This window comes from Penicillium expansum (assembly GCF_000769745.1).
Source record: "Penicillium expansum strain MD-8 chromosome Unknown contig267, whole genome shotgun sequence".
NCBI lineage: Eukaryota > Fungi > Ascomycota > Eurotiomycetes > Eurotiales > Aspergillaceae > Penicillium > Penicillium expansum.
In genome coordinates this window covers 135159-157014 of record NW_015971313.1, presented here as the reverse complement: position 1 = coordinate 157014, position 21856 = coordinate 135159, and the positions used below count along the sequence as shown (strand labels likewise).

Below are 21856 nucleotides of genomic sequence, written 5' to 3'. Positions count from 1 at the left end.
AAGGGGGAGGTCTGATGAATCTTGGGGGCTGAACACCTGTCGAAGCCTTTGGAACTTCAGCCTCCCCCCTATGCACCCCGAAGTCCGAACTCCGGGAGACGGGTCTCCGACGGAGAATCCTGATAACCCGATATATATGTTGTAACTATAATAATGGCTGGTTTTGTGTCTGAACGTCTCAACTCCATAAGCCACCCGCTGCTGCCTGCTATGCCGACGCGAAATCCATCTACACTGACGGCTTCCCCACCGGAAGAGCCCAACGAGCGGGCGCCCCTATTAGGGGGGCATGATTCTGGTTATGACGACCATCCCAAGGCTACATCTTTTCCCCATCGTCGTCTCTTGCTCCTTGTGTGCCTTTCTGTTGTGGCTGCTGACTTCGGCAACTATCTTGGCTATGCCCCTCATATCGAAATCCTTGAATCGATTATCTGTCGCCAGGCTCGAGGCAGCGACTTGTTTGGGGTAGATGACAACTGCAAGTCGCCTCAAGTCCAAGGAGAATTAGCCCTGATAAATGGATGGAAAGACACATTTGACCAGCTACCAGGAATCTTCCTTGCGCTTCCTTATGGGTTTGCTGCGGATAGAATAGGGCGTAAGCCTATTCTGGCACTCAGCTTGACTGGACTGATTCTCGAAGAAATCGCCACCCGATTAATCTTTTTTTTCAACGCCGTCTTGCCGCTGCGGTTAATTTGGATGGCGCCCGCTTTTCAAATCATCGGCGGCGGACCGCAAATAGCGACCGCTATGGCCTATGCTATAGTGACCGATATGGTACCAAGCCATCAAAGGTAGTAACAATACCTTCATCGTGTTAATTGTAAGTTGACTAACAAAGATGATCTGTATATAGGGCATCTGTGTTCTTCGTCCTGTCTGCTGCGACTTTACTAGGCGAAATTATTGGTACTCCAGTTGCTGCTTTCCTAATGTCGTGGAGCCCATGGATCCCTTCGCTGTTGGGTCTGTTCTTTATGTCCTTGGGGTTGCTCGGAACCGCTTTTATCTCTGATATACCTTTCAAATCATCGCGAGGCAACAACCAACAGGATCTGGAGGAGGAAGAGGGAGAGGGCGAGGGACAAAATTCCACCTTGGTGCACGACCCACGTTGGAAAAGTGCCATACTCCGGCAGTGGAATCACCTTCGAAACAATTACATGGCATCCTGGAGCGTCAACCTTTTCTACACTGTCGGTGCATTTTTACTTGCAAGTATCGGTCGCCAAGCGCTACAGCTTATTGTTCAATATGCCTCAACCCGCTTTTCTTGGAGCATTGCCCGCGCCAGTTCACTCATCACGCTGAAGGGCATTATAAATCTCGTCACTTTATTGATCATTCTCCCTTGGCTTTCCAACTGGCTAAATGAACATTTACTTCTTTCGCCTGCCGCCAAGGACCTCCGTATCGTCCAAGGCAGTGTGTGGATTTTAACTCTGGGTTCGGCCATCATGGCCATTTCCACCCATCCGGCCGTATTCATAGTCGGTGTCAGCTTTCTCGCACTCGGATGGGGTTTCTACTCGGCCCTGCGAAGTCTAGCCATGGAAATGGTATCGCCGTCGCAAGTGGGTATTGTAAATACGGCGATTGGGTTCGCCCAAAGTATCGGTTCTATGGTCTCAGGGCCCATTCTAGCTGCCGCATTCCGGCAGGGCCTGCAGGAGGATGGAATTTGGGTAGGACTACCCTATATGGTTGCGGCTGGTCTATTCTTTCTATCCGGCTGCTTGACAGGTTGTCTTCAAATTGCGCCGGGGAGAAGTGGCGCTTAAACATCGGCCGGAGAGTATAACAGTGCTGTCAAAAGCTTATAGTTGTGATAGAGGATAAATATCCTTTCCTGAGGCTATCTTGATATTCAATTTCCGAGATGGCTTTACCATTATGTGGATGAGAGAAACAAAGAAACGAAGGGAGAGGGAGAGGGATAGAGTATGTAAGCAGTCGCCCTCGGATGCACAAGTGTATCTTGATTCCCGTCAACTATGTACCACTTTAAAGGACCATATATTCCCAACATTGAAATCGCTTAATCTTCCGATTCTTCCTAATTCATGCGCTATATCTCTTAGAGCAAAAGGGCACAGGAGCGAATGCCAATACAATAAACGCTAGGAGGCTATTTCGCCATCGCATCCCCAGAGCATCGTATATCCCATGACCCGCGAGGGGAACCAGGCCTCAGACTAGACTTCTTAGAATGTCCACCGCAGCCAGAGCGGAAGCAGAATGTATCGAGAATGAATCCTCCAGATAGAATTGGGCTAGCTAGGAAATGCCCATCATGGCGAACCTAAACACTCCTAGTCTAATTAGCTGGACTACAGGGGATAAATTTGTCTGTAGCAAACAAGATCGCCCATACCAAAGGGGACCGATGGGAGCTACCAAGCCTGAAGGAATCATAAGCCACAGCACTACTCTCACGGGGTAGTAAGATTGGGGAGGGGTTATGAGGGATTTTCACAAATGAGAGGAGTGTTGGAGAGTGGAAATGTAATTTCAGGGACTTTGAATCTGAATTTTAAAATATAGAACCTTCACTGGTGCCTATAGGACAAACGGGGGTCCGATAATGATACGATCCGGGATAAGACGCATTCGGGTTCCGCGCCTTCCACAACCTCCCTTTAGAAGGTAACAGGATCTTCTTCTAAGCCCCTATCTATATATGCATATGCATGTATGTAGTTCTTTTCTATACTCATGATATGATAATCGGTTCTTACTGAATTCAAACACATTGAACCTCATACTTTTGTCCCCCTTATTCTTAGGACCATGGTTACACCGTCTACTATTCTGAATACGGCTAGTCCCCGGTTAGTCACACTGGATCGTCAAATGTTGTTCTGGGGGACCTCGAGAGTTACGTACATGGTAGGTAGGTAACGTTTAAGGGGGCTACAACCCCCAGCGGAAAAGAGCTCATCGACTTTGGAGCGGGAACAATAGACGGTCCAGGCTTGCGAAAAAGACACAAGGTAATTACATTCCGAGATCTAAAGCTAAAGAAACAAGAACCAAAGCAAAGAAAAACAAAACTCCGCTCAAAGCAAAGCGATGCGCTCGTGTGGCCATGTGACCTCTTCCACTCCTTAAACCGGCACAACTATCATGCTCAGACAGCAATATCTTCAACTGGATCAAGAAGGCGTTTCTGTAGCTTCTTGTAACATTCTTCCTGAGACAGAACACGGGCGACTTCATTGATGTCCCGAGATGCTATTTCATACACGTCATGATAAAGCACATCCCAGATGTAGAGTTTATCGCTGGATTGGAAAATCATTGTGGAGGCATCGTCATCCTCTAATATTGGTCGACCCAGAGCAAGACCATAGCCTTGAGAAATCTTTTGACCCGCTGAATCGACACCATCCCACTCGTATTCAAAATTGGGGCTCCCGGGGCATGTCGTCCAGCCTGGGGGAACGATGAACTTCCCAAAATGATACTTGTAAGTGACTCGACTTGAGCTAGTAGGATTTTTAAAAAAACTCACAGTCGTGCAGTTGGTTGACAAACTGGGATTTATGGCCCCTGTATATAGGCGGACAAAGAGCTGCATCACGTTCTAAGCTGTCAGCCTACTAATTATTATATTTTACATACAACATAGTTGATTGGTTTGCCGTTGGGGCAATTATACTTGTGATTCTTACTGGTTCTACGGGAGGAACAGCGGTAGACATGGCACGCGAACGAGCGGGCAATGTGGATTTGGGAGGTGTTGGAGGCTAAGGAAACATAAGCGGCGTGGCTTGGATTGGTGACATGTAGAAGACTCACAGGTGATCGAGTGACGCTGCCAAGCTGAGGCATGATGATGGTGGTATAATGGCTGTTAGAACGTGTGAAAAAGTACTAATGAGGTAAGTTCAGAATAGCTCTAGGGATGTTGATCTAAATAAATGCCCGAGCTTCAACAGGTGGCGGAGATCGACGGGCAAGTGGGTCTGAGATTGTGTAAGAATAGCATGATTTCTATTGGATAGTACTAGATACTAATAGTTTTACTAAGCCCCCAAGGAAGATAATATTCAAGAGATAGATTGCGTAGGTCGGCCTTTCGGTCTACAAAAATACGCCAATAGCTTGAATTTGGATCTATATATAAAAATGGGGGATTTATTTGATATTATCAACTGTTTTTTTATGAAGACGAGGGCCTATTACTATACAGATACGACTACATACTAGTCGTAGGGTGTGTTTCAAGTCATATAACTTCCCAAATCTCTTCTGGTATTTTAGTCTAGTAACTGTAGATAGTTTCTTCTCTTCTTCAACTCAATTACAGATTTCCAGAGCTATCTATTACTTCATAGTAATCTCCAGTATCCGTCTCTCATTACTATATAATATTAGTGCTAGGGATAATGGAGGTGGCGGAGCTCGGTGATTCAGATTATTAGTGAACAAGAAGCGTTTGCGGCCTTGTGATATCTTTTTAGTTAATCTTTTTGGTTGTCTTTTTGAACGTCTTTTTAAATGTTTTTGTTTTGGGTATATTTTGCTGCTCATCTCAGTTGTATAGATAGAGGGCAGAAAAGGGCGGAGAAAGGCTTAAATTTGTGAAATGGACTTTTCTATGTATAAATTTGGAAATGCGTCATAGGAAAATATGGATGGATAGAGGCAGGAACCAGATTTACACTGTTGATTTGGTTTGTGTAGCCATATTATGCTAATCCTATCATCCAATTATCCGATATGGTGTAGTGGCTAACATCGCCGTCTCTCACACGGCAGCCGGGGGTTCGATTCCCCCTATCGGAGTTATCTTTTTGTTGCAATTTCTTTTTTAATTATCTCAATAATTCTAAATTTATATCCCACATCTGTATATTTTTGACTTTTTCCAAGTACGGAGTAATGAGAATGTCATTGATGGCCCCTAGTGGGACCATGAGTCAGATCAAGGTCAAGCCACAATCGCATTCTGAGTCATTGGTATCCCTCCACCTGGGCAGGGCTACTTTGGCCTATCACTAGAAGTCATATACTACCACTCCGTTTATGACTATAAATGAATCATTCTAATGTCACATCTCCAGCCGCACAATGCCGAGCCTCGTAAAAGCGAAACCGAGATGGACCAGAAAATGTGTCCGGCCTATACCATTATTTATGGTGACATATATAAGTCGCTCCGGTTTCCAGGTTAGGTACTGAAAATCAACTTGAAGATCCTGGGATTCTTGAATCATTGAAAACCATGGCTTCGAATAACCCGAGCGAAACAGATGCCAATATGACTACGGGACAAGAGGCATCCCCAGTCCCATCAGGGTCAACAAGCTCGCCTAAAAAGTCGCCTCAAAAGCGGGATCAGCGAAGTGTTTCGCCTGAATATGACCCCAAGGCTGGCGAAAACAGACTACGCCCGGCTGGAGGTAGGTAGTTTGAAAGATGTATATATCGTCACGTTTGACAATCTGACAGCTTCTAGACATCATCAATCGCATTACTTGGGATTCGGCGTTTGAACGCAGCAACTATGTTATTGGATTCGTGGACCGATTTGAAGGACAACTAGAAATCATCATGGGTAGTTGGAAGAAGGAGACCACTGATGAGGAATTCATTCCACAGCATCGGGTGTTGTATATCAGACACACCAACGGGGAAATTGTTTGGGACCGAAGGAGACGTATTGACAAAATCTTTTTGAGTGGAAACTCGGCGTTCAGCGAATTGGCCTTTCTTGCTTGAAGTTGCACCTTCTACCTTTGCACCTTCCTTTTACACCTTTCACCTTTGCACCTTCCACCTTTGCACCTTCCACCTTTTGCACCTTCCATAATTTCTTTTGTTTACTTTTTTTGGTCTACGCAGGATCGTCCTTTCATAACCAGGGAAGGTCCACGGGTCATCCCTCGTCTCATCTTATAACATTTCAACTTTCATCACCTCATACAAAAAAGCCAATTGTCCCATTGTCCCATTGTCCCATAAAATGGACCACTCCAAGAAGAAACCGTCTTTACCTCGCTTGACAACTAATATTCCCCTCCTACAGAAACCTTCAAATGCATCATGTAATACTTTACCAAAAACCCTCGATGCCAACGCACCCCCGATCATCATGCCCGAGAGGCCGGCGAGAACTTCATCACTGTTCAAGGAGGACAAGCACGATGAGGAAAATATCATACCCGTCACACGTTTTGCGCCAGAGAGCATGCCCATCTATCTTTCCCAGAAAAATGTGGACGATTCGCCGTTAACAAAAGTGAAGAAGTTGTACTACGAAGACGCCTTTACAGCCCGTGGATCGCACAACTCCCCCAAGGACCGAGTAACTCATGAATCGGTCGTTGTCGTCGAGCTCAAGACCAACACCAAAGTTTGTGACGTGCTGACATCTGCTTGGTGATCCCTCTCTGCTAACCCATCAACTAGTCAAAGGATGATGCATCCAAGTTATTGTCGGATTTCGCCCACTCCCTTGCCCAAGTCTACCAGCGTCCGGAAACATCAATGCTAGTCACCATAGACCAGAATGCTGACCTACTTTTCGGAAATACCTCCGGCTCGGCGTACCTGTTGAAGATCACGGCTCTATCGAGTTTGATTGGACCGCTCACCAACCTCCGCAACACGGGCCTCATCCAATCAACCATCAAAGAAATGTTTGGCATCGCGCCCGACAAAGGTGTGGTGATCTTCACGTCTGTGAACGAAGACAATCTTGCAACCAATGGGACGACCGCCAGGAGTGAGATAGACCGCCTCGAACGAATTGATTCTAGCAATAGCCCCTCGATCCTCAAGTCTATCTCGCGATCCATGAGTCGTCGCATGAAATCGAGTAGCGGAAACAGTGCCCCAATTTCCCTCACTTCAGTCATGAGTCCTGATGTCGCAACCCCTACTTCAACTTCGCCCGTCGCCTTTGCTTCAGGCCAGCCCTCTCCGCCGAAGCCACACCAAGCAGATGAAAAAAAGCCGATAGAGTCCCCAAAGGGGGAACCAATTCAGCAGGTCTCTTCCAAGGACGAGAAAAGCGAACGGAGCTTAAAGAAAAGGGAGAGCCTAAAGAGTTTTGTTAACCGTCGTTTGGGTGAACTGGGCGAGCTTACCACGAAGAAGCCATTCACAGCCACAAAGGGAAAGAAGGATTGACTTCTGTTTGAGAATCACAAAGTGCAATGGGGTTATGTATTTGATCGCATTGGGGTAGCTTCGCTGTGTCAAACCGTTCATTCTATATGATTATACCATGCACCATTGGCCATAGTGCATCGATTCTTCCTTTTAGCACAAAATCCAGTGAAACGGCCGCTTGGTAATGTAGCATGTATTTTTCTTTTTTGGAATTGTTAGAGATGTGTAGCTTTGTGAGCTTCACGAGAAACTGTGATATTTTAGACGATAAAATACCCAACTCTTGCTCTGTCATACTCTCTTGCAACCTTTCCTCTGATACTGTTCTCACTTCCCTCAGCCCTTCAGAGGGAGCATGAGAAAATTCCAGTTTCTTCGTTTGCTTTCTTCTGCCCACAACACAATACCATGTCTGACGCAGGTGAGGATCAGGTTGCCGCGATTGGCCGCACTGATAGCGATGAGTCGTTGATCTTGATGACATCGTCTCTGCCTGCTGTTGTCAGCTTTGTCCAGGAGACCCCGGGTGATCTGTTCGACGCCCCCAATGGTGCTGCTCTGATCCGTGAGAACCCCTCACTTAGCGACTCTTTATTCTATTTAGAGTCTTCACTAACTTAGTCAACAATGTAGATGCGTGCAACTGCCAGGGTGTCTGGGGTGCAGGCATTGCCCGTGCATTTCGTGAGCGGGTTAGTCAATCATTAGACCGTTCACCTGACACAAAAGCATAGAGCTAATAAGACGCTGTTTTATAGTACCCTGCCGCCTACGAGATCTACCGCAATCACTGCCTCATATACCGTGACCACCCAGTAACCAAGATGATCACCGACCTACGCGATGAGGACCTGCAGCCCTCTCTCGTTGTTTACCGTCCTCTCGGCACCGCTCTCCTTATCCCACCCCAGCAGAGCGACTTCATCTTACACCGCCGGCGCCATTGGATAATCTGTCTCTTTACCTCGGAGAAATATGGTATCCGCGTCGATTCGGAGGATATGATTGTCAATAGCACCTTTGCTGCCTTACAAGACCTGAGTAGACAGCTACAACTTCTTTCCCAGCAGGCTTCAGAGACCAGCAACGAGCGACCACAGAGCCTCTACTCCAGTCGCTTCTGCACTGGCCTGTTCAATGTTCCCTGGGAACGCATTACTAAATTGATCAACACAGTCGGTCTCCATGTCAATGTGTACTACCCCTTTGAGGCCAGCAACCGCCGTGCCCGCCCCGTTCGCATGGCACATCCAGACGAGATTGAGAAGGACTGAGAGAATCAAGTCATCTACTTCCTCCCTGTCAGTAAGGGTTTCGGATCGTGGGTTTCTACCTGGTGTGTTGAGGAGGAGCGAGGGTTTAGAGCATCACATCACTTTGATTTTATGATGATAATCGAGGCCAGTGACCATGGAAGGCATGTACGTAAATTTGATACAAGAAAAGACCAAAAAAAAGACCAAAGAAGAGAAAAGTAGAACCAAGGCTGTTGCAACTAGAAAAGTAGGGCCTCCCCTCATCACCTGACAGCGCGTACTGTATGTAGATCGCGCCCGCGTTGGGATCCCCCGATTTCCCCGATATCTCCAAGTATCACTCCCACCATTCCTCCTTGCAATTCCTACCATATCAAACCCATCGCACACCTTCCACGTTTATCTAGGAAATAAAAATGCCCGGCGAACCTCAACCAGCTCAAAAGCGCCCACGTCTCCCCTTCAAACCTCCCAGTCGCACGACTAGCGCGGGACCATCCAGCTCGGCGCCGAAGGCCAAAGGAAAAGCGAAACAAACCAGCACAAAAGCCTCCGCGTCCACAATTGTGCCCAAAACAACAAAGAGCAAACCCACGACTCAAAGCAAGTCTGCAACCCAGAGCAAATCCACGGGCCAAAGCAAATCTACAAGTATTGGGAAACGCCCCCGACCCGACTCTCCGGCAGTCAATGCCAATGCCGCCTCCGAATCCGAAATAGATTCCGACTCCATCGGATCGAGCCGCAGTCGCTCGCGCTCTCTCTCTCAAGAGCCGAACTATATCCTTGCCGAAATTACAACTACAAACCAACCAGAGGATGTGACGTCCAGCGATCCCAAAATACCTTCAAAACTGCTCACACGCCTACTGCACCAGCATTTCCAGAATGAAAAGACCAAGGTCGTGAAAGATGCCAATAACGCTGTCGCCAAGTATGTTGATGTCTTTGTGAGGGAAGCCATCGCCCGAGCTGCTTATGAGAGGGCTGAGTCGGATGGAAATACTGGGGGCAGAAGTCTTGGGGATGGGTTCCTCGAGGTAAGTCTTCATTCTTGTATCCTCCAATTGGCTATTTTGGGTATTCTGATCAGTAATATAGGTTGAAGATCTTGAAAAAATGGCCCCACAGCTCACGATGGATTTCTAGTTCCTGCGTCTCTCCTGCGAATGGCCTTAGCGTTGATTCAAATCCATCACGTAATAGGGCTTATTGTTTATTGTTCAAGATACCGCAGCATCAGCAAAACGTGTGCAACACTTTTATCAAACATTCTCAAACACATGAGGCCTGCAAGAGTGAAATATCCCTCGGGTTCATATACTCAGGTGGCTTTCCCACGGTATGATCCTCTACAAAAGGCGGCACAGCCCCGAATCCATTGGCATTATGAAACAGTGCAATATCTCTGTTCACCCTCTTCGACAACCACGCATTCGCCACATAGGCCGTGTTCCTTTTGCTGAGATGAACAACAGCGACGGGGAGCTTGTTCTGCTCGGGCAGATGGCCGAGCTTGGCGTCGTATGCTGTGTGGCAGATGTCGAAAACGAAGAACACCCGCGTTCGCCACTTCTGAGCTGCTACCAGCTTTGTTGCTGGGTGAACTTCTTGTGGGCTATACAGGTGGCTTGCTTTGAGGAGGCGGATGGCTTTTGGCAGGAGGGCCTCTGGGTTGTTTTGGGCTTTGGATATCTGAGAACTCCGGTGCGAGACGATGACTAGGACTCGGAGGGGGCTCCCTTGGGACATCGTGCGCTGGAGATGTGAGAAGCATTCCCTTTGGTATTTTGTCTGGATGGGTTCTTACCGAGATAGACAAGACTGAATGTTTGGATTGTCTCTACGCCTTTTCAGTAAATTCTAAAGGCTGCACTGCTATATACGAAGATTTCCCAAGGATGTCAAGCAGAGTACACATATAAATTTATTCTATCTACAGGTAGGAGACACATGGGGGCAAAGTCGGTGTCTTAATTGGACTAAATGACAACCTTCCAATGGCCCGACAGTCCGGTCGTTTAAATCAGAACATTCGCCAGGGGGTGGTCATCTGCCACATTGTACAAAACATGCTGGCAGCCAAAGTACAAGGGTCTTGCTTCAGCTGGATATCAACGCTGCCGGGTACCTGGTGACTGGGTTGAGAGGTCGGGATGGGACTCGTGTGTCAGTCTGACATCAAATGATGTGCAACGTAGCGACCGCAGGATGCATTGGAGATGAGAAAATAAAAGTCAAGGAGAGGGAAGACAAATCATTCAGTATGATCTAAACGAAAGCTGGATGTCACAAGAATATTATAGGTGATAGTCGACGGAAGGCGGTGGCTAGTGGATTTTCCCCCCGCGCGTGTTTTGTTTCTTCAACGCGTCAAGCCGGGCTAGAGAAGAGCAATCTTGTCGCGATGGATGATGCGACGACTTCCTTGCTCACTGAGCACTTCAGTTACACACCCTTGGTACGTCGATCGAGACCGATACGGATTGACTCGTGCTGCACGCGCAACCTGCGAGCTGCGACTCAGGACCCACCCCTTGCAACTAGGAATATCGCTGACAGCTCCCTAGTCTCTCATAGATGACATTATCAACTCGATCAACAACTTGATTTACCAAGCGATCTCTAGCCTAGAATCCGGACTCCTCAATACGCCACCTGAACGGCTCGGTTTCTCCCATGACAGCAGTGGTCCCAGCATCGCGGAAACAGACGAGGACGGCAATGTGGTTTATCCTGAGGCGAAGCTAGAGATCGAGAATGGACTGCATCAGCTGGAGACATTGCTGGAGGCCAATGTTGATAAGGCCTTCGACAAATTCGAGATCTATGTTCTGCGCAATATTCTCACGGTGCCCGGGGACTTGCTCTCTTGGGTGCGATTGAAGCATTACGAGGTATGAGGAGTCATTCACAGATTCCTGGATCTGAATTTGCGTGATATTTTGTAATAGGGGATACACTAATGCGCATTGTTCTAGGGTCTCTCATTCGGATCTTCGCCAGACACGCCGACGCCAGAAACTATACATGCGCAACGCAAGAAATTGTTCGAGACGAAGAAACTGACCCGGTCTCTGAAAGAAGAATGCGCTCGAAACGATGTGGTCATCTCGCAGCTACAATCTATCCTCTCGACAGTTGAAACAGCAAAGGCAGATGGTGTGTCCAAGACGGCCGAAAACAAACCTGTCGATTTGTCCTTCTTGACCTCTACTCCAGCTGCACGCCAACTTCGTGTTGGTGTCGATGCTGGGCCGAATGCTAAGCCCACCCCTCTTACAACCAACACCACTTTCATTCTCTCGCAGTTGCCCGCGTTGCAAACGACACTTGAGCAGCTCCGGCCGAAATTGGCAGCCTTGCCCAGTGCAACGGTGCCAATGGAAACCAAGTCCAAGAGAGACGAGAGAAAGGAATATATCGAGAGCAGAATTCGACTCCATCTCGAGCGAGCTGGTCAGCTTGCTATGGGCGACGATGGAAATCCAGTGGTCGCAGGTCGCAGAATCGACATCAGAGAGGCTCACGCCCTTGAAAGTGTGGCAAACATGCTTACGCAAGACAAGTCTGTGTAAGAGGATGTGCATGTGAAAAATGTTTTGTTCTGCGACTCTATTATTAAATATGTACTAGTCGGGTTACTAAGACCAAGTGATGCTCCATGTCTCTTGGGTCTTTCTGAAGGGGACCACGTCAATCGTGTCTGACTGAAGGATCTCCGATATCTTCTCGCCCTTCCTCTCGATGGTGATGAATTCCTTCTGCTCCTCTGGGAGGCCATAGAAGGCCCGTCCGAACTTGCTCATGAAACCCTCGACAACCTCTGGTGTGATCTCATCCTCCTTGAGGACACCATTATCGCAGGCCTGCTCAAAGGCATCAATAACAACCTGGGTAGTGTATGGTTGGGTGAAAACGCCGGCAGCAATCTTCTCGCCACCACGCTTGGATGCCGCCGGGTGCGGGGCGCTGTCAGAGCCAAAGAAGAACTTCGGGTTTCCTGAGACAGCAGCACGGAGAAGGGCATCGCGGTCGGCTGGGGTCTTAGCAACGGGCTTGCAGAAGCAGAATGGGTCGCCGGCCCACGAATCGATGATGATGGATAGGTGATGAGCTGTGATGGTACCAGAAACCGTGGGACCGCACTTCTTCACAGCCTCCACAGCCGCAGCAGTGGTACAGTGCTCTAAAATGATGCGCAGCTTGGGGAACTTGGAGTGCAGCTCAAAGAGCTTAGGAAGGAATCGCTCTTCCGCGGACAACACCGTCACATCGCCTCCGGAGGGACTTTCTCCGTGCAAGTTCAGAATCATATTTTGCCGCTCCATCTCCTCGAATACAGGATAGAACTGTGTGTAGTCAACCACGCCGGAAGAGGAGTTGGTCGTCACACCGGCCGGGTAACTCTTGACACCAACGATGCCGCGCTTCTTAGCTTCAATAATGGTCTCCGGGGTCACGGTCTCATGGAGGTACAGCGACATAAGGAAGTTGACATTCGGCTCGAGGGCTTGAAGGCGCTTCTGGTAGTCCAGAGCACGGTCGACAGTCGTGATAGGTGGCACAAGGTTGGGCTATCGAGTGTATTAGATATAGCTCAAAATACAGGATTTGCTTCCCCAATAAAGAAGTTCCCTTACCATAACGAAAACGGTGTTCACACCTCCCTGTCGGATAGTGGGAGTCACCAACTCCATCATTGGACCCTCACGAAGATGGACTATCTTTGATCAGCTTGCATCCATTAATCCCCAGAATCGTTTAGTACCATGGAAGTCGGCCGAGGCGGGGAGCTTTACTCCCTGCAGCTTGGAGATAGGCATGATGAATTCAAAATCAAAACCAATCAAACTCAAGCTCCAATTGCAACGGTTATATCTCTGATATGCTGATATGTTTAAAGAGAAAGGGTCAATCTTCACTTTTGCCCCGCCATTTCTGAAAAAGTTCTGCCGATGGCGGTGGCGACCCCAGTTACGGCAGGTTTAGACGCCATTGCGCCAACCGATATAATTTGACAGAAATCTATCTTGTGTACAGCAATGTTTGGTATAGATAGTCGGCTGTGTTTGCGGCCTTATGATGTCTTTTTAGATGTTCTTTTAACACTCTTTCTAGATAGCTTTTTTTATATATATAAAGGCGGTAAAAAAATTCATACTTCATATAAGAGACTATACTAAATATACCTTTCTATAAACTACCCATAGTATTTAAACCGCTAATTATACTATTTAGAGGCGCCTCTAAGCTTAGGAAATTCGAAAGTATATACTAAGTTTAGGTAAACCTCTAGCTCTATCTTCACTTTAAACTAGTATCATCCAAACTTGCTGCCTGGTCGGTTGGCGCGATGGCGTCTAAAACCTGCCGTACCCAGTTTCAGAACCAGAGCCAGTCAAGTCAGTACTTCTCCATTCTGAGATTCTTGAAACTCTCTACTCCGTAAATTCTTGGAAATGAAAATCATACGAAGAGTCAGAGGTAAGATGTGTGACCAGAAGAAGCTAGGTTGATTTGAAAATAGAAATATCCCAAACTTACCTGCGCCATTCTCTCCGCACGGACTACTTACCATGCACGGTGTGGCACGTCTGGGGTAGTACTCGGGGAGAAACATTGACATACAATGACCAAGGCCTAGATCTATTCAGGGAATACGAGAGTACCTCGAATAAACAAGGGCAGGGATGTGGTGTTCCTGAATCATCCTTGCCGCTGGTGGCCCCCCAGGCACAATCCTCGGCGCTTCGCCATCGCCTATCATAGGTCATGATGGCCACCCTTGAGAAAATTAGATTTTCCAAAAGAACGAATGAGACCTATTCTTCAACCACAAACTTGATTCAAATCCCGCACAGACTCTTATTTTTGGGTCTAGTAGACGCTTTGTTGGTGCTTGTTCCCCGATGCGTCTGCCAAGTCTGCATGCTAGCGCCCGCACAGGCAATTATACTCCGGGGATGTACAAGTCCCAGTTGCAAGGCCACTGATTAAAACTCTCGACGGTCCTGTGAATTTAACCCAGAGCCCAAGACCAATCAGCGCAGTTGGTTTCCTATCAAGGCGCTCTGCATGGCTTTATGCAGTCATACGGGCTGAATGTCGTCTTCGGGATACGCGCTCATTCGGTTTACTACCGTGATAGCATAGCGCTCGCTAAACTAGTCCCTGGGATCAATCTTAGGACTATGTTTCCATGAATATACATATCCCAGCTGGTATCCATTGATCATCATTTGAGACAGAGTCGTTTGAATATAGTACTTGGCTTTGCTTTTTTCCCTTCTTTATCATTGCCCCTGAGGGGTTCTTCATTCTTTGATATCCATTTCTAGGAATATCCTTGCCGGCAAGGTGGTCATTGACAGTTACACACTCTCGTTCGACCCCTCTCTACCATCTCACAAGACCCAACGACATTCCTTCATTATGACCTCAAACTCATCCCTCACCGGATCAGGCGGTGCTTATTCTTCAGACATGGAGGAATCAAACTTTTTGAAACGCAATCGTGTTATTCATTTTGCAAGACTTGGTCTATCTTTCTTGATTTTTGGCGTTGCTATTGCCGTCGTCGCGTGCGAAGCCCCACCCTTTCGACATTATAGGAACACCTCCCAGTGGGCGAGTGCCGGTCTCGCACTGTGGCCTTTGAACTTTGACCTCCGTCCAACGATCGCTGCCATTTCGTGCGGCTGTATAATCGCCATATTGAACTTGGTATACATCGCCGTTGCGCTTCTGCCATCTGTGAGTCTTACACCCCTCCCATTGTGTGACTACTCCTGATAACATCTACTGACACCTATCCAGCCACATTCCCGTATCAAGTCACTTAACAACTATGCCTCAGCTTCGGCCATCGCAGGCTTTTTAACCACCCTGGTCGGCATCCTATTCATAATCTATCTACCGTCCTCGAACTACCCAGCAGGGTTCAGCAAGAACGAAACCCTCCACAGCTGGACCTGCAAGTGGAAAACCGGGACAAGCAAAACTCAGACACCCCGTCATTTCGATCGTGACTGCATCAATACTCGCGCTGGCTTTGCGTTGCTGTGTGTGCTTATTGGAATGGAGGCGTTAATGGGACTGGTTGCTGCTGTTGGCATGTGGTTCCAGCGGGATGTTTCTCGTCGTCGGGCAGAGCAGTTCCAACTCGAGAAGTTGGAGATTGCTACTAAGCAGGTGTATCACAATTGATGATTGGATGACTTCCGGGGGATTCGGGTGCTATGTTAGGGTGTCGTTAGCTCGTTGCTACATATGCACAAGAATAGTTGGCCGCTTATGCGGCCTCGTGAAGTCTTTTTATCTATTTTTGGTAGTCTCAATAGTGTCTTTTTGGTAGAATTGTTGTAGAATTTTTAACTTTCTGGTTAGATGTCTTTTTAAGATATCTTCTCACTCTTCCCAAGATCGATAGGACGAAGAAGAAAAAGGCGAGTTAGATTGTGTGGACGACCTTTATATGTATAATCTTCGATGTGTCAATGAATGTGTAGTTACTTTTCAATGGAAGGGATGTATTCATGGTTATCTATGCTGGAGATTGAAGCGAGGGCTCACTACTTGAGTATGTTTGTAACCTCCTTTCTTTCTTTTGCTCATGGGTTATTGGGGCCGCCAGTCTCAAAATGCAGCCCCTATTCCTAAAACGACAAGAGCTAACCAGCTACCAGCATCGTTCACAACTGCAGCTCCCTCTGATGGACTTGTTGACTTCTCATTCCCATTAAAGGCTTTGGTCGGTCCGGCAGTAGTAGAAGAGCTGCCACTAATGGTTACACTGGCATCTGTGTCGGTGGGCTGTGCGGCATTAGACCCGGGCAGAGTCCATGAAGGTGCGACAGTCGTCTCTCCTTGGTCATATGCGTTCGCGGTAGCGCAATCATTCACGCTGAGTTGTTTGGCTGCAGACGAGTCCGGGTCATCATCAGAGCAATCTACATAACAGCTGTCCAAGTATGTCAGTCATGCGAGATTAGAGGTACAGATATCTCATCGAGGCAATACAAGAGTGAGGCCGATGCTACTCACTTGGCAATATTTGCAGCGCCCGAACACTTGCAGTCCCAATCACTCGAGGCACACTTTGCGAGTCCACGCTTCATGATCGCGACGCATGAATCTACAACTCTGTTGATTATGAGAAACGAATCTTAGATAGCGAATTATGAGTATTCATAGGCCTATAAGCTTACTTTTGGGAAGCGCAGTTCGAGTTCCCGCTTGTGCTTGTGGATGTGGGTGTTGCATCTTGAGCGGCGATGAGGGTAGCTGATGCAGCAAGTAGGAGTGAGAGATGAGTAGTAAAGAAATGCATCTGGATGTCGAATAATTCTATATTGAAGAACACAGGGACTCAAAATGCGAAGATATGCGCTCTGATAGGTATAGAGTAGATCTTGAGATTTAAAGTTCAAGTAGCTTCACTGAAGACCTTATATTGGGCGTGTGGAAACTTGGAATTTTTCTTTTTGGATGTTGAACGTTACATTCATCTTGAAGGCAATGAAACCATTGAGTCCTCTTTCAAGGCGATGTCTATTCCCGGAACGTTGACAGGAGGGGAATCTGAAGAAAGCCCCCACGTGGAAAATGATTACAAGGCCCACATTCTTAGCAAGCCATCATATTATTCTTCATATTTATGGCCAAGAAAGCTACATGGATGAAAGAGGGAGATTGAATAAGTCAGCCACAGAAGATAGTGGGATCCTTACATGTGCTGGGATAGTAACTATAAAAACCTACATGTAGACAACAAGTTCAGTTGAAGATAAAGATCGAACCAGAAGAAAATTTGGCCCAAAGCGGTATTATGGCCTTAACAGGATTGCGAGTAACCATGGGAGTTGATAATGAGATGCTTCTTCAACATCATGACCTCCTCTAATGTTGCATTCCAGAGATCGGGGTTACATTCTTCAGTCGAAGCCCCTGCTTGCGTAGGCCAATGGGGAATGACTAAAGCCGCATTAGGAATATTTAAGTATTCACTGCATTTTACATGGAACTGGCTACAAGTACTACAAGTTTCTCGAGATCTTCTCCATTTCCAGACTTGGAAATCGTTTCTTGCCATAATACATCATGACATCTCAAAAACATACATATACCTAGATACATATGTAGTCTACCATAGTAGAAATATAACAGATATCCAACTACTTACTCCGCACCTTCCTAACCATACCACGAAGCTACAGTCCCACTCTCAACCCCCGCCCTCCGGGAACGATCTTTACCTCTACAATATCTGATTCAAATTGCTAAATGGCTACTACTCAACAGCACAATGGGGCAGCTATTTTCCTCACGGAAATACCCCAGGTTTGACCGCACATGATCCCTAGCCGGAGGGTAAGGATGGACGCCTTAGGCTGCCTCTTTGGGTGACAGTGAGTTCGCATGAAAATACACGACTCTTGAACAATAGTTAATTGATGCATGGATAGAACAGTCATAGCAAAGTTATAATTGTGAACACTTACAGCTACCAGTTACTCTTCTTTTTTCTTTTCCACTTACTCCTACTGCCATTTGTGAAGATGGCACTTGGTGTTGACCATGGCGGCCGTGGTGTGTGCGTACGTACCTATTCCCTGTCAACATGGGTGTCACAAATGATCCAGCTATGTTTTCTTGATACCAGAAGCCTTTGGTAAGTCTATCTTCGCGAGCTAACCAATTAAATGAAGACCGAATGAGACTCGCTCTGTCATTTCTGCAGGAACGCGGCCATTTAAACGCCGATTGCATGACCATTATGGCCTACGTTTACAGAACCAGAACCCAGACTAACATAAAAGTGTACACTGGCAGAGTTGCCGAAGTCATCACACCCACAAGCAGTATACTTATAAGGGAAGATGAATAGCCAAGAGAGCCCCCGTCCTCCTCATACTACATAAGCAACTATATGCCATAAACCATCATCAAGACTCATATGAATCCCCGTTCTCGTTGTATACCCTGGGTTAGTGGCCTCAGCTTCTGCCGTAAGCATGGTTGATTTTCCTATTTACTACTGAATGTTGCTTCTGATTAGGTATGTATCTGAAATCTGATGTCTCTAGAACGGAAGGCAAGCACAAACGCTCTAATATATGAGTTGTGATGGACAAACGCCAACTCCTTCCTCGTAAACTTCTCGTCCCAAACACAATTCTCCCTCCTTGCCTAGCACTGCTATCAATATCCACAGCGAGTAGTCTAGTGCTCCTCTTCTTTCTTTCTTTCTTGCTTTCTTGCTTTCTTTCTTTCTTCCCTTTGTGGTTTTGTTAAACAATGAACGAGCAGCCCGCCCCTCCTACTGGCCCCAGCGGTGGCAGACGTGACCGCAGTACCGCCCACCGCCGTCGGAAGGAAACCTGGCGTTCCAGGCGTCGTGTGAGCCTACTGAACACTCCATTGACTATTGGGATGTTTGCAGAGCAAAACTGATTTCATTCACAGCAACATGCTGCCCAAGCAGCCGCAGCCGCCGCTCACGATGCCCGCGTTGCCGAGCTGATGGTGCGGGCAATTCAACAGCAGGTAGATGTATGCTATGAGTCCGGTTTCCTGCTTTTCATCGGCCTCGACTTTCTGAGGCTCTATACTGATACCACTTATAGCAAGAGGGTCTTCAACCATCTGCTGCTCGTGACGCCCGTGTTGCTGAGCTCACTGTGCGCGCAATCCAAGCGCAATTGGAGGTAAGAAATACCCCATGCCCCCATTTTTCACACAACCCAACCTTCTTTTGGGATGGCAGCAGTGACCATGATATCTGACGTGCATGACCTACGCAGCAGGAGTTTAGTACACGTGGTGGTTCAGCCCGTGGGGGTCGGTCCCGGGGCCGGGGCCGAGGCCGAGGCCGCCATGTTCGTGGTGGTGGCGGCAGTGGCCGTGATGCTGATCGTGAAGGTGGTCGCAGTGGCTATGACCGTATGGGCGGTCACGGTCCTGTCCATGGCGCCGGAGTGGGTGACGCCGGCCAGCAAAACCCTCCCGGTAACCAACTCCCCACCCACCAACTACCCGGCCACCAAGTCGTCCGCGAGCCCGCCCCAGGCGATGGACCCCGGTTGTGGACAAGATTCCACACTCTGGAGGAGATGGCGGGTAAGAATAATTCACTTCTCTCCCACCCCCTCCAATCCTCTCAACGGCTTTGACCTTGGTTCCTGGTTGATCGTCATGGCTCCATTCTTATATCATCATGCTGCCCTCAATCATGATGCTGAGTTGTACTAACCATAATTTGTTATATAGACGCTGACGCCCCATAAAGGCATGCGATTTCGGTGCGGCGCCCGTTTCGGACTGGATTTAAATGACTCGATGAAAAAATTGTTTCTGGCTTTGGCCCAAGAAGAATAGCCCGTCGGGTGGTCTGTTCCTCGGGGGAAGTTATTTTTTCTCTGTTCTTCTCTCAAAACTTGAATATTATCACTTTCGCTCATTGCTACTCCCGGTATCAACCCTCTATCCTGTTATTATGAAATCCGTAATCCGGTCCTATGTATCCATCAAGAAAGCAGCCAATCTGGGAGCTTACTCCTCTTGGTCTAGGACTACCAATCATGTGGAAGGGTTTATGCTTTTTCGGAAGCGCGGTCGGTAGTATTTGTATGGGATATGAGATGTGACATTTGAGAGAGATGGGTTTAGTATTGTAGAGACAAATGAGCTTAGCTTATCTGAAGGTCGAGCTCTGGAGATGACGAACGCACATCGCTGTGACACCGCCTTTGGCAGAAATTCATCTACATTGTTGCGCCTTGCCCTTCCGGACCTACTCTCCTCTTGATAACCCCTGACATGCAAAAGAACATTGATAATGACAAACCCTACTCTGCCAGAAAATCAGGAGCTTGATGAGGAGGTCTATGACTCCGCCGAGGATGAAGATTTTGAGCTAGACGCGGCACCGGACGATTCCGACTTATCTTCCGATCCCGACGAGGCTACAGAACCCGCAAAGAAGAAGCGAAAGACAGATACCCAATCTCAAATCCCCAAGGATGCAGAACTCGACTCTGGAGATGAGGCCACAATCAGAAAAGCAAGGGAGAAGAAAGAGAAGAAGACCAAGGGAAGGAAGACCAAGGGCAAACGCGCGCGCGATAGCGACGATGACGATGGCGACATTGACATGGACGACGATGAAGGAGGAACAGGGGGATTCGTACGAACGCGCGCAATGAAACAACAAATGTGAGACTTTTGGTCTGGCCCATGTCCCTTGACTTGTTTATTGTCGGCTTCTAATGCGCATTTTCCGAGCAGACAAGAAGAACAGCGCAAACCGCTAGCCAGGATCGACGGTGCGACCGTGGACGTGGACGCCCTATGGGAGCAGATGAATGCCCCCCAAGGCCTTACCAGCTTGCAGCCACCCCAGACCCAGCAGATACCCGAATCGGCCCCCGAACCCGAACCAACGAAAGCACAGGACCAGGGTGCGAGAGATGTGGAACACAAAACAGGCCATGCCGCGCACGCCGATCAAATGATCAAGATCAAGCGCACCTACAAGTTTGCCGGAGAATGGATCACCGAGGAGAAGGTCGTGCCCAAACACTCGGCGGAGGCTAAAGCGTTTTTGTCGAGTGGGGAGAATGTTGAATACGCCGATGAGGATGCAGCAGCCGCAAACGCTGCTCGTAACCTTCGGCGACCGCTTCGCAAGATCTCGCGATTCGACCCCAACCCGACCGGCACAATAAAGAAGAGCTGGGAGAAACAACTCGTTACGGATGACAAGGACGCGCGCGGACCCAAAATCAACACTGTGGAGAAGTCAAGACTCGACTGGGCCTCATACGTCGATTCAGCGGGTATCAAAGACGAACTGCGCACGCATAGCAAAGCTAAGGAGGGTTACATCGGTCGCATGGATTTCTTGGGTCGTATGGAAGACAAGAGGGAAGACGAACGGCGGGCTGCACGGCTCAAGGGTGTATGAAAACTGCCCTCCCGCCCTCCTGCGCTCTCTACCCAAACCCCTTCTGGCGTCAGAAACACTCCTCCTTCCGCTGCATGCTGCAACAAGGGTATGGCTTCACACAGAATCGTGATATTACGGAACTCTCTACAACCCTTGTATGAGCAATGACTCGCTCGACCCCGATTGAAAGGGTGAGCTCTCGACTTCCAACCCCCACCCAACTCACCGGTACCCAAAATTGCCGCGTGCTTTATGTCCACTGCAGGGCCCGGATGGATTCACGAGAATGGCAGATATCCTTGTCTCAAAATTTTGAGCCTGAACATGACCATGTGGTCAACGGCTGTGCAATACAACCGCCAGTCTACATTTATACCCAGTGAAAAATTACGGTCAATCAAAACGATCATCATCATATCAGATTAACGAGAATTCGAATCTGTATCAACATGTACTATAGCAATAATCCAGAGATATCACTTCAGTGACACTTTGTGCAAATTAACAAGAACAATCATCACCA

At 47.9% G+C, this 21856-nt stretch overlaps 11 protein-coding genes across 11 annotated transcripts; 8 read left to right on the top strand and 3 right to left on the bottom strand.

The window, feature by feature from the left end:
• Positions 1-210: 210 nt before the first annotated feature.
• PEX2_077030 (MFS transporter) lies at positions 211-1787 on the top strand (the record flags this gene model as incomplete). Its single annotated transcript, XM_016744973.1, has 2 exons — positions 211-800; positions 863-1787. 2 exons carry the CDS (start codon positions 211-213, stop codon positions 1785-1787), a joined length of 1515 nt encoding a protein of 504 aa, XP_016598566.1.
• A 3449-nt stretch (positions 1788-5236) lies between these two features.
• Positions 5237-5733, top strand: PEX2_077020 (DUF504 domain-containing protein; the record flags this gene model as incomplete). The annotated part of the gene is made up of 2 exons (XM_016744972.1): positions 5237-5414; positions 5471-5733. 2 exons carry the CDS (start codon positions 5237-5239, stop codon positions 5731-5733), a joined length of 441 nt encoding a protein of 146 aa, XP_016598565.1.
• A 244-nt stretch (positions 5734-5977) lies between these two features.
• On the top strand, positions 5978-7146 carry PEX2_077010 (MIF domain protein; the record flags this gene model as incomplete). Its single annotated transcript, XM_016744971.1, has 2 exons — positions 5978-6367; positions 6424-7146. 2 exons carry the CDS (start codon positions 5978-5980, stop codon positions 7144-7146), a joined length of 1113 nt encoding a protein of 370 aa, XP_016598564.1.
• A 390-nt stretch (positions 7147-7536) lies between these two features.
• Positions 7537-8402, top strand: PEX2_077000 (Appr-1-p processing; the record flags this gene model as incomplete). The annotated part of the gene is made up of 3 exons (XM_016744970.1): positions 7537-7693; positions 7762-7820; positions 7887-8402. The coding sequence occupies 3 exons, from the start codon at positions 7537-7539 to the stop codon at positions 8400-8402; spliced, it is 732 nt and encodes a 243-aa protein (XP_016598563.1).
• Positions 8403-8800: 398 nt separating this feature from the next.
• Positions 8801-9533, top strand: PEX2_076990 (CENP-X/MHF2 family protein; the record flags this gene model as incomplete). Its single annotated transcript, XM_016744969.1, has 2 exons — positions 8801-9424; positions 9486-9533. 2 exons carry the CDS (start codon positions 8801-8803, stop codon positions 9531-9533), a joined length of 672 nt encoding a protein of 223 aa, XP_016598562.1.
• Positions 9534-9659: 126 nt separating this feature from the next.
• On the bottom strand, positions 9660-10136 carry PEX2_076980 (uncharacterized protein; the record flags this gene model as incomplete). Its single annotated transcript, XM_016744968.1, has 1 exon — positions 9660-10136. One exon carries the CDS (start codon positions 10134-10136, stop codon positions 9660-9662), a length of 477 nt encoding a protein of 158 aa, XP_016598561.1.
• Positions 10137-10791: 655 nt separating this feature from the next.
• Positions 10792-11962, top strand: PEX2_076970 (MIND complex subunit MTW1; the record flags this gene model as incomplete). The annotated part of the gene is made up of 3 exons (XM_016744967.1): positions 10792-10845; positions 10955-11281; positions 11366-11962. The coding sequence occupies 3 exons, from the start codon at positions 10792-10794 to the stop codon at positions 11960-11962; spliced, it is 978 nt and encodes a 325-aa protein (XP_016598560.1).
• A 66-nt stretch (positions 11963-12028) lies between these two features.
• PEX2_076960 (dihydroorotase) lies at positions 12029-13210 on the bottom strand (the record flags this gene model as incomplete). Its single annotated transcript, XM_016744966.1, has 3 exons — positions 12029-12961; positions 13028-13107; positions 13156-13210. The coding sequence occupies 3 exons, from the start codon at positions 13208-13210 to the stop codon at positions 12029-12031; spliced, it is 1068 nt and encodes a 355-aa protein (XP_016598559.1).
• Positions 13211-14819: 1609 nt separating this feature from the next.
• PEX2_076950 (uncharacterized protein) lies at positions 14820-15593 on the top strand (the record flags this gene model as incomplete). Its single annotated transcript, XM_016744965.1, has 2 exons — positions 14820-15140; positions 15204-15593. 2 exons carry the CDS (start codon positions 14820-14822, stop codon positions 15591-15593), a joined length of 711 nt encoding a protein of 236 aa, XP_016598558.1.
• A 429-nt stretch (positions 15594-16022) lies between these two features.
• On the bottom strand, positions 16023-16649 carry PEX2_076940 (uncharacterized protein; the record flags this gene model as incomplete). Its single annotated transcript, XM_016744964.1, has 3 exons — positions 16023-16347; positions 16431-16521; positions 16595-16649. The coding sequence occupies 3 exons, from the start codon at positions 16647-16649 to the stop codon at positions 16023-16025; spliced, it is 471 nt and encodes a 156-aa protein (XP_016598557.1).
• Positions 16650-18683: 2034 nt separating this feature from the next.
• swc5 (putative Swr1p complex component (Swc5)) lies at positions 18684-21351 on the top strand (the record flags this gene model as incomplete). The annotated part of the gene is made up of 6 exons (XM_016744963.1): positions 18684-18785; positions 18852-18938; positions 19013-19093; positions 19190-19505; positions 20246-20600; positions 20673-21351. 6 exons carry the CDS (start codon positions 18684-18686, stop codon positions 21349-21351), a joined length of 1620 nt encoding a protein of 539 aa, XP_016598556.1.
• Between the last annotated feature and the right edge of the window lie 505 nt (positions 21352-21856).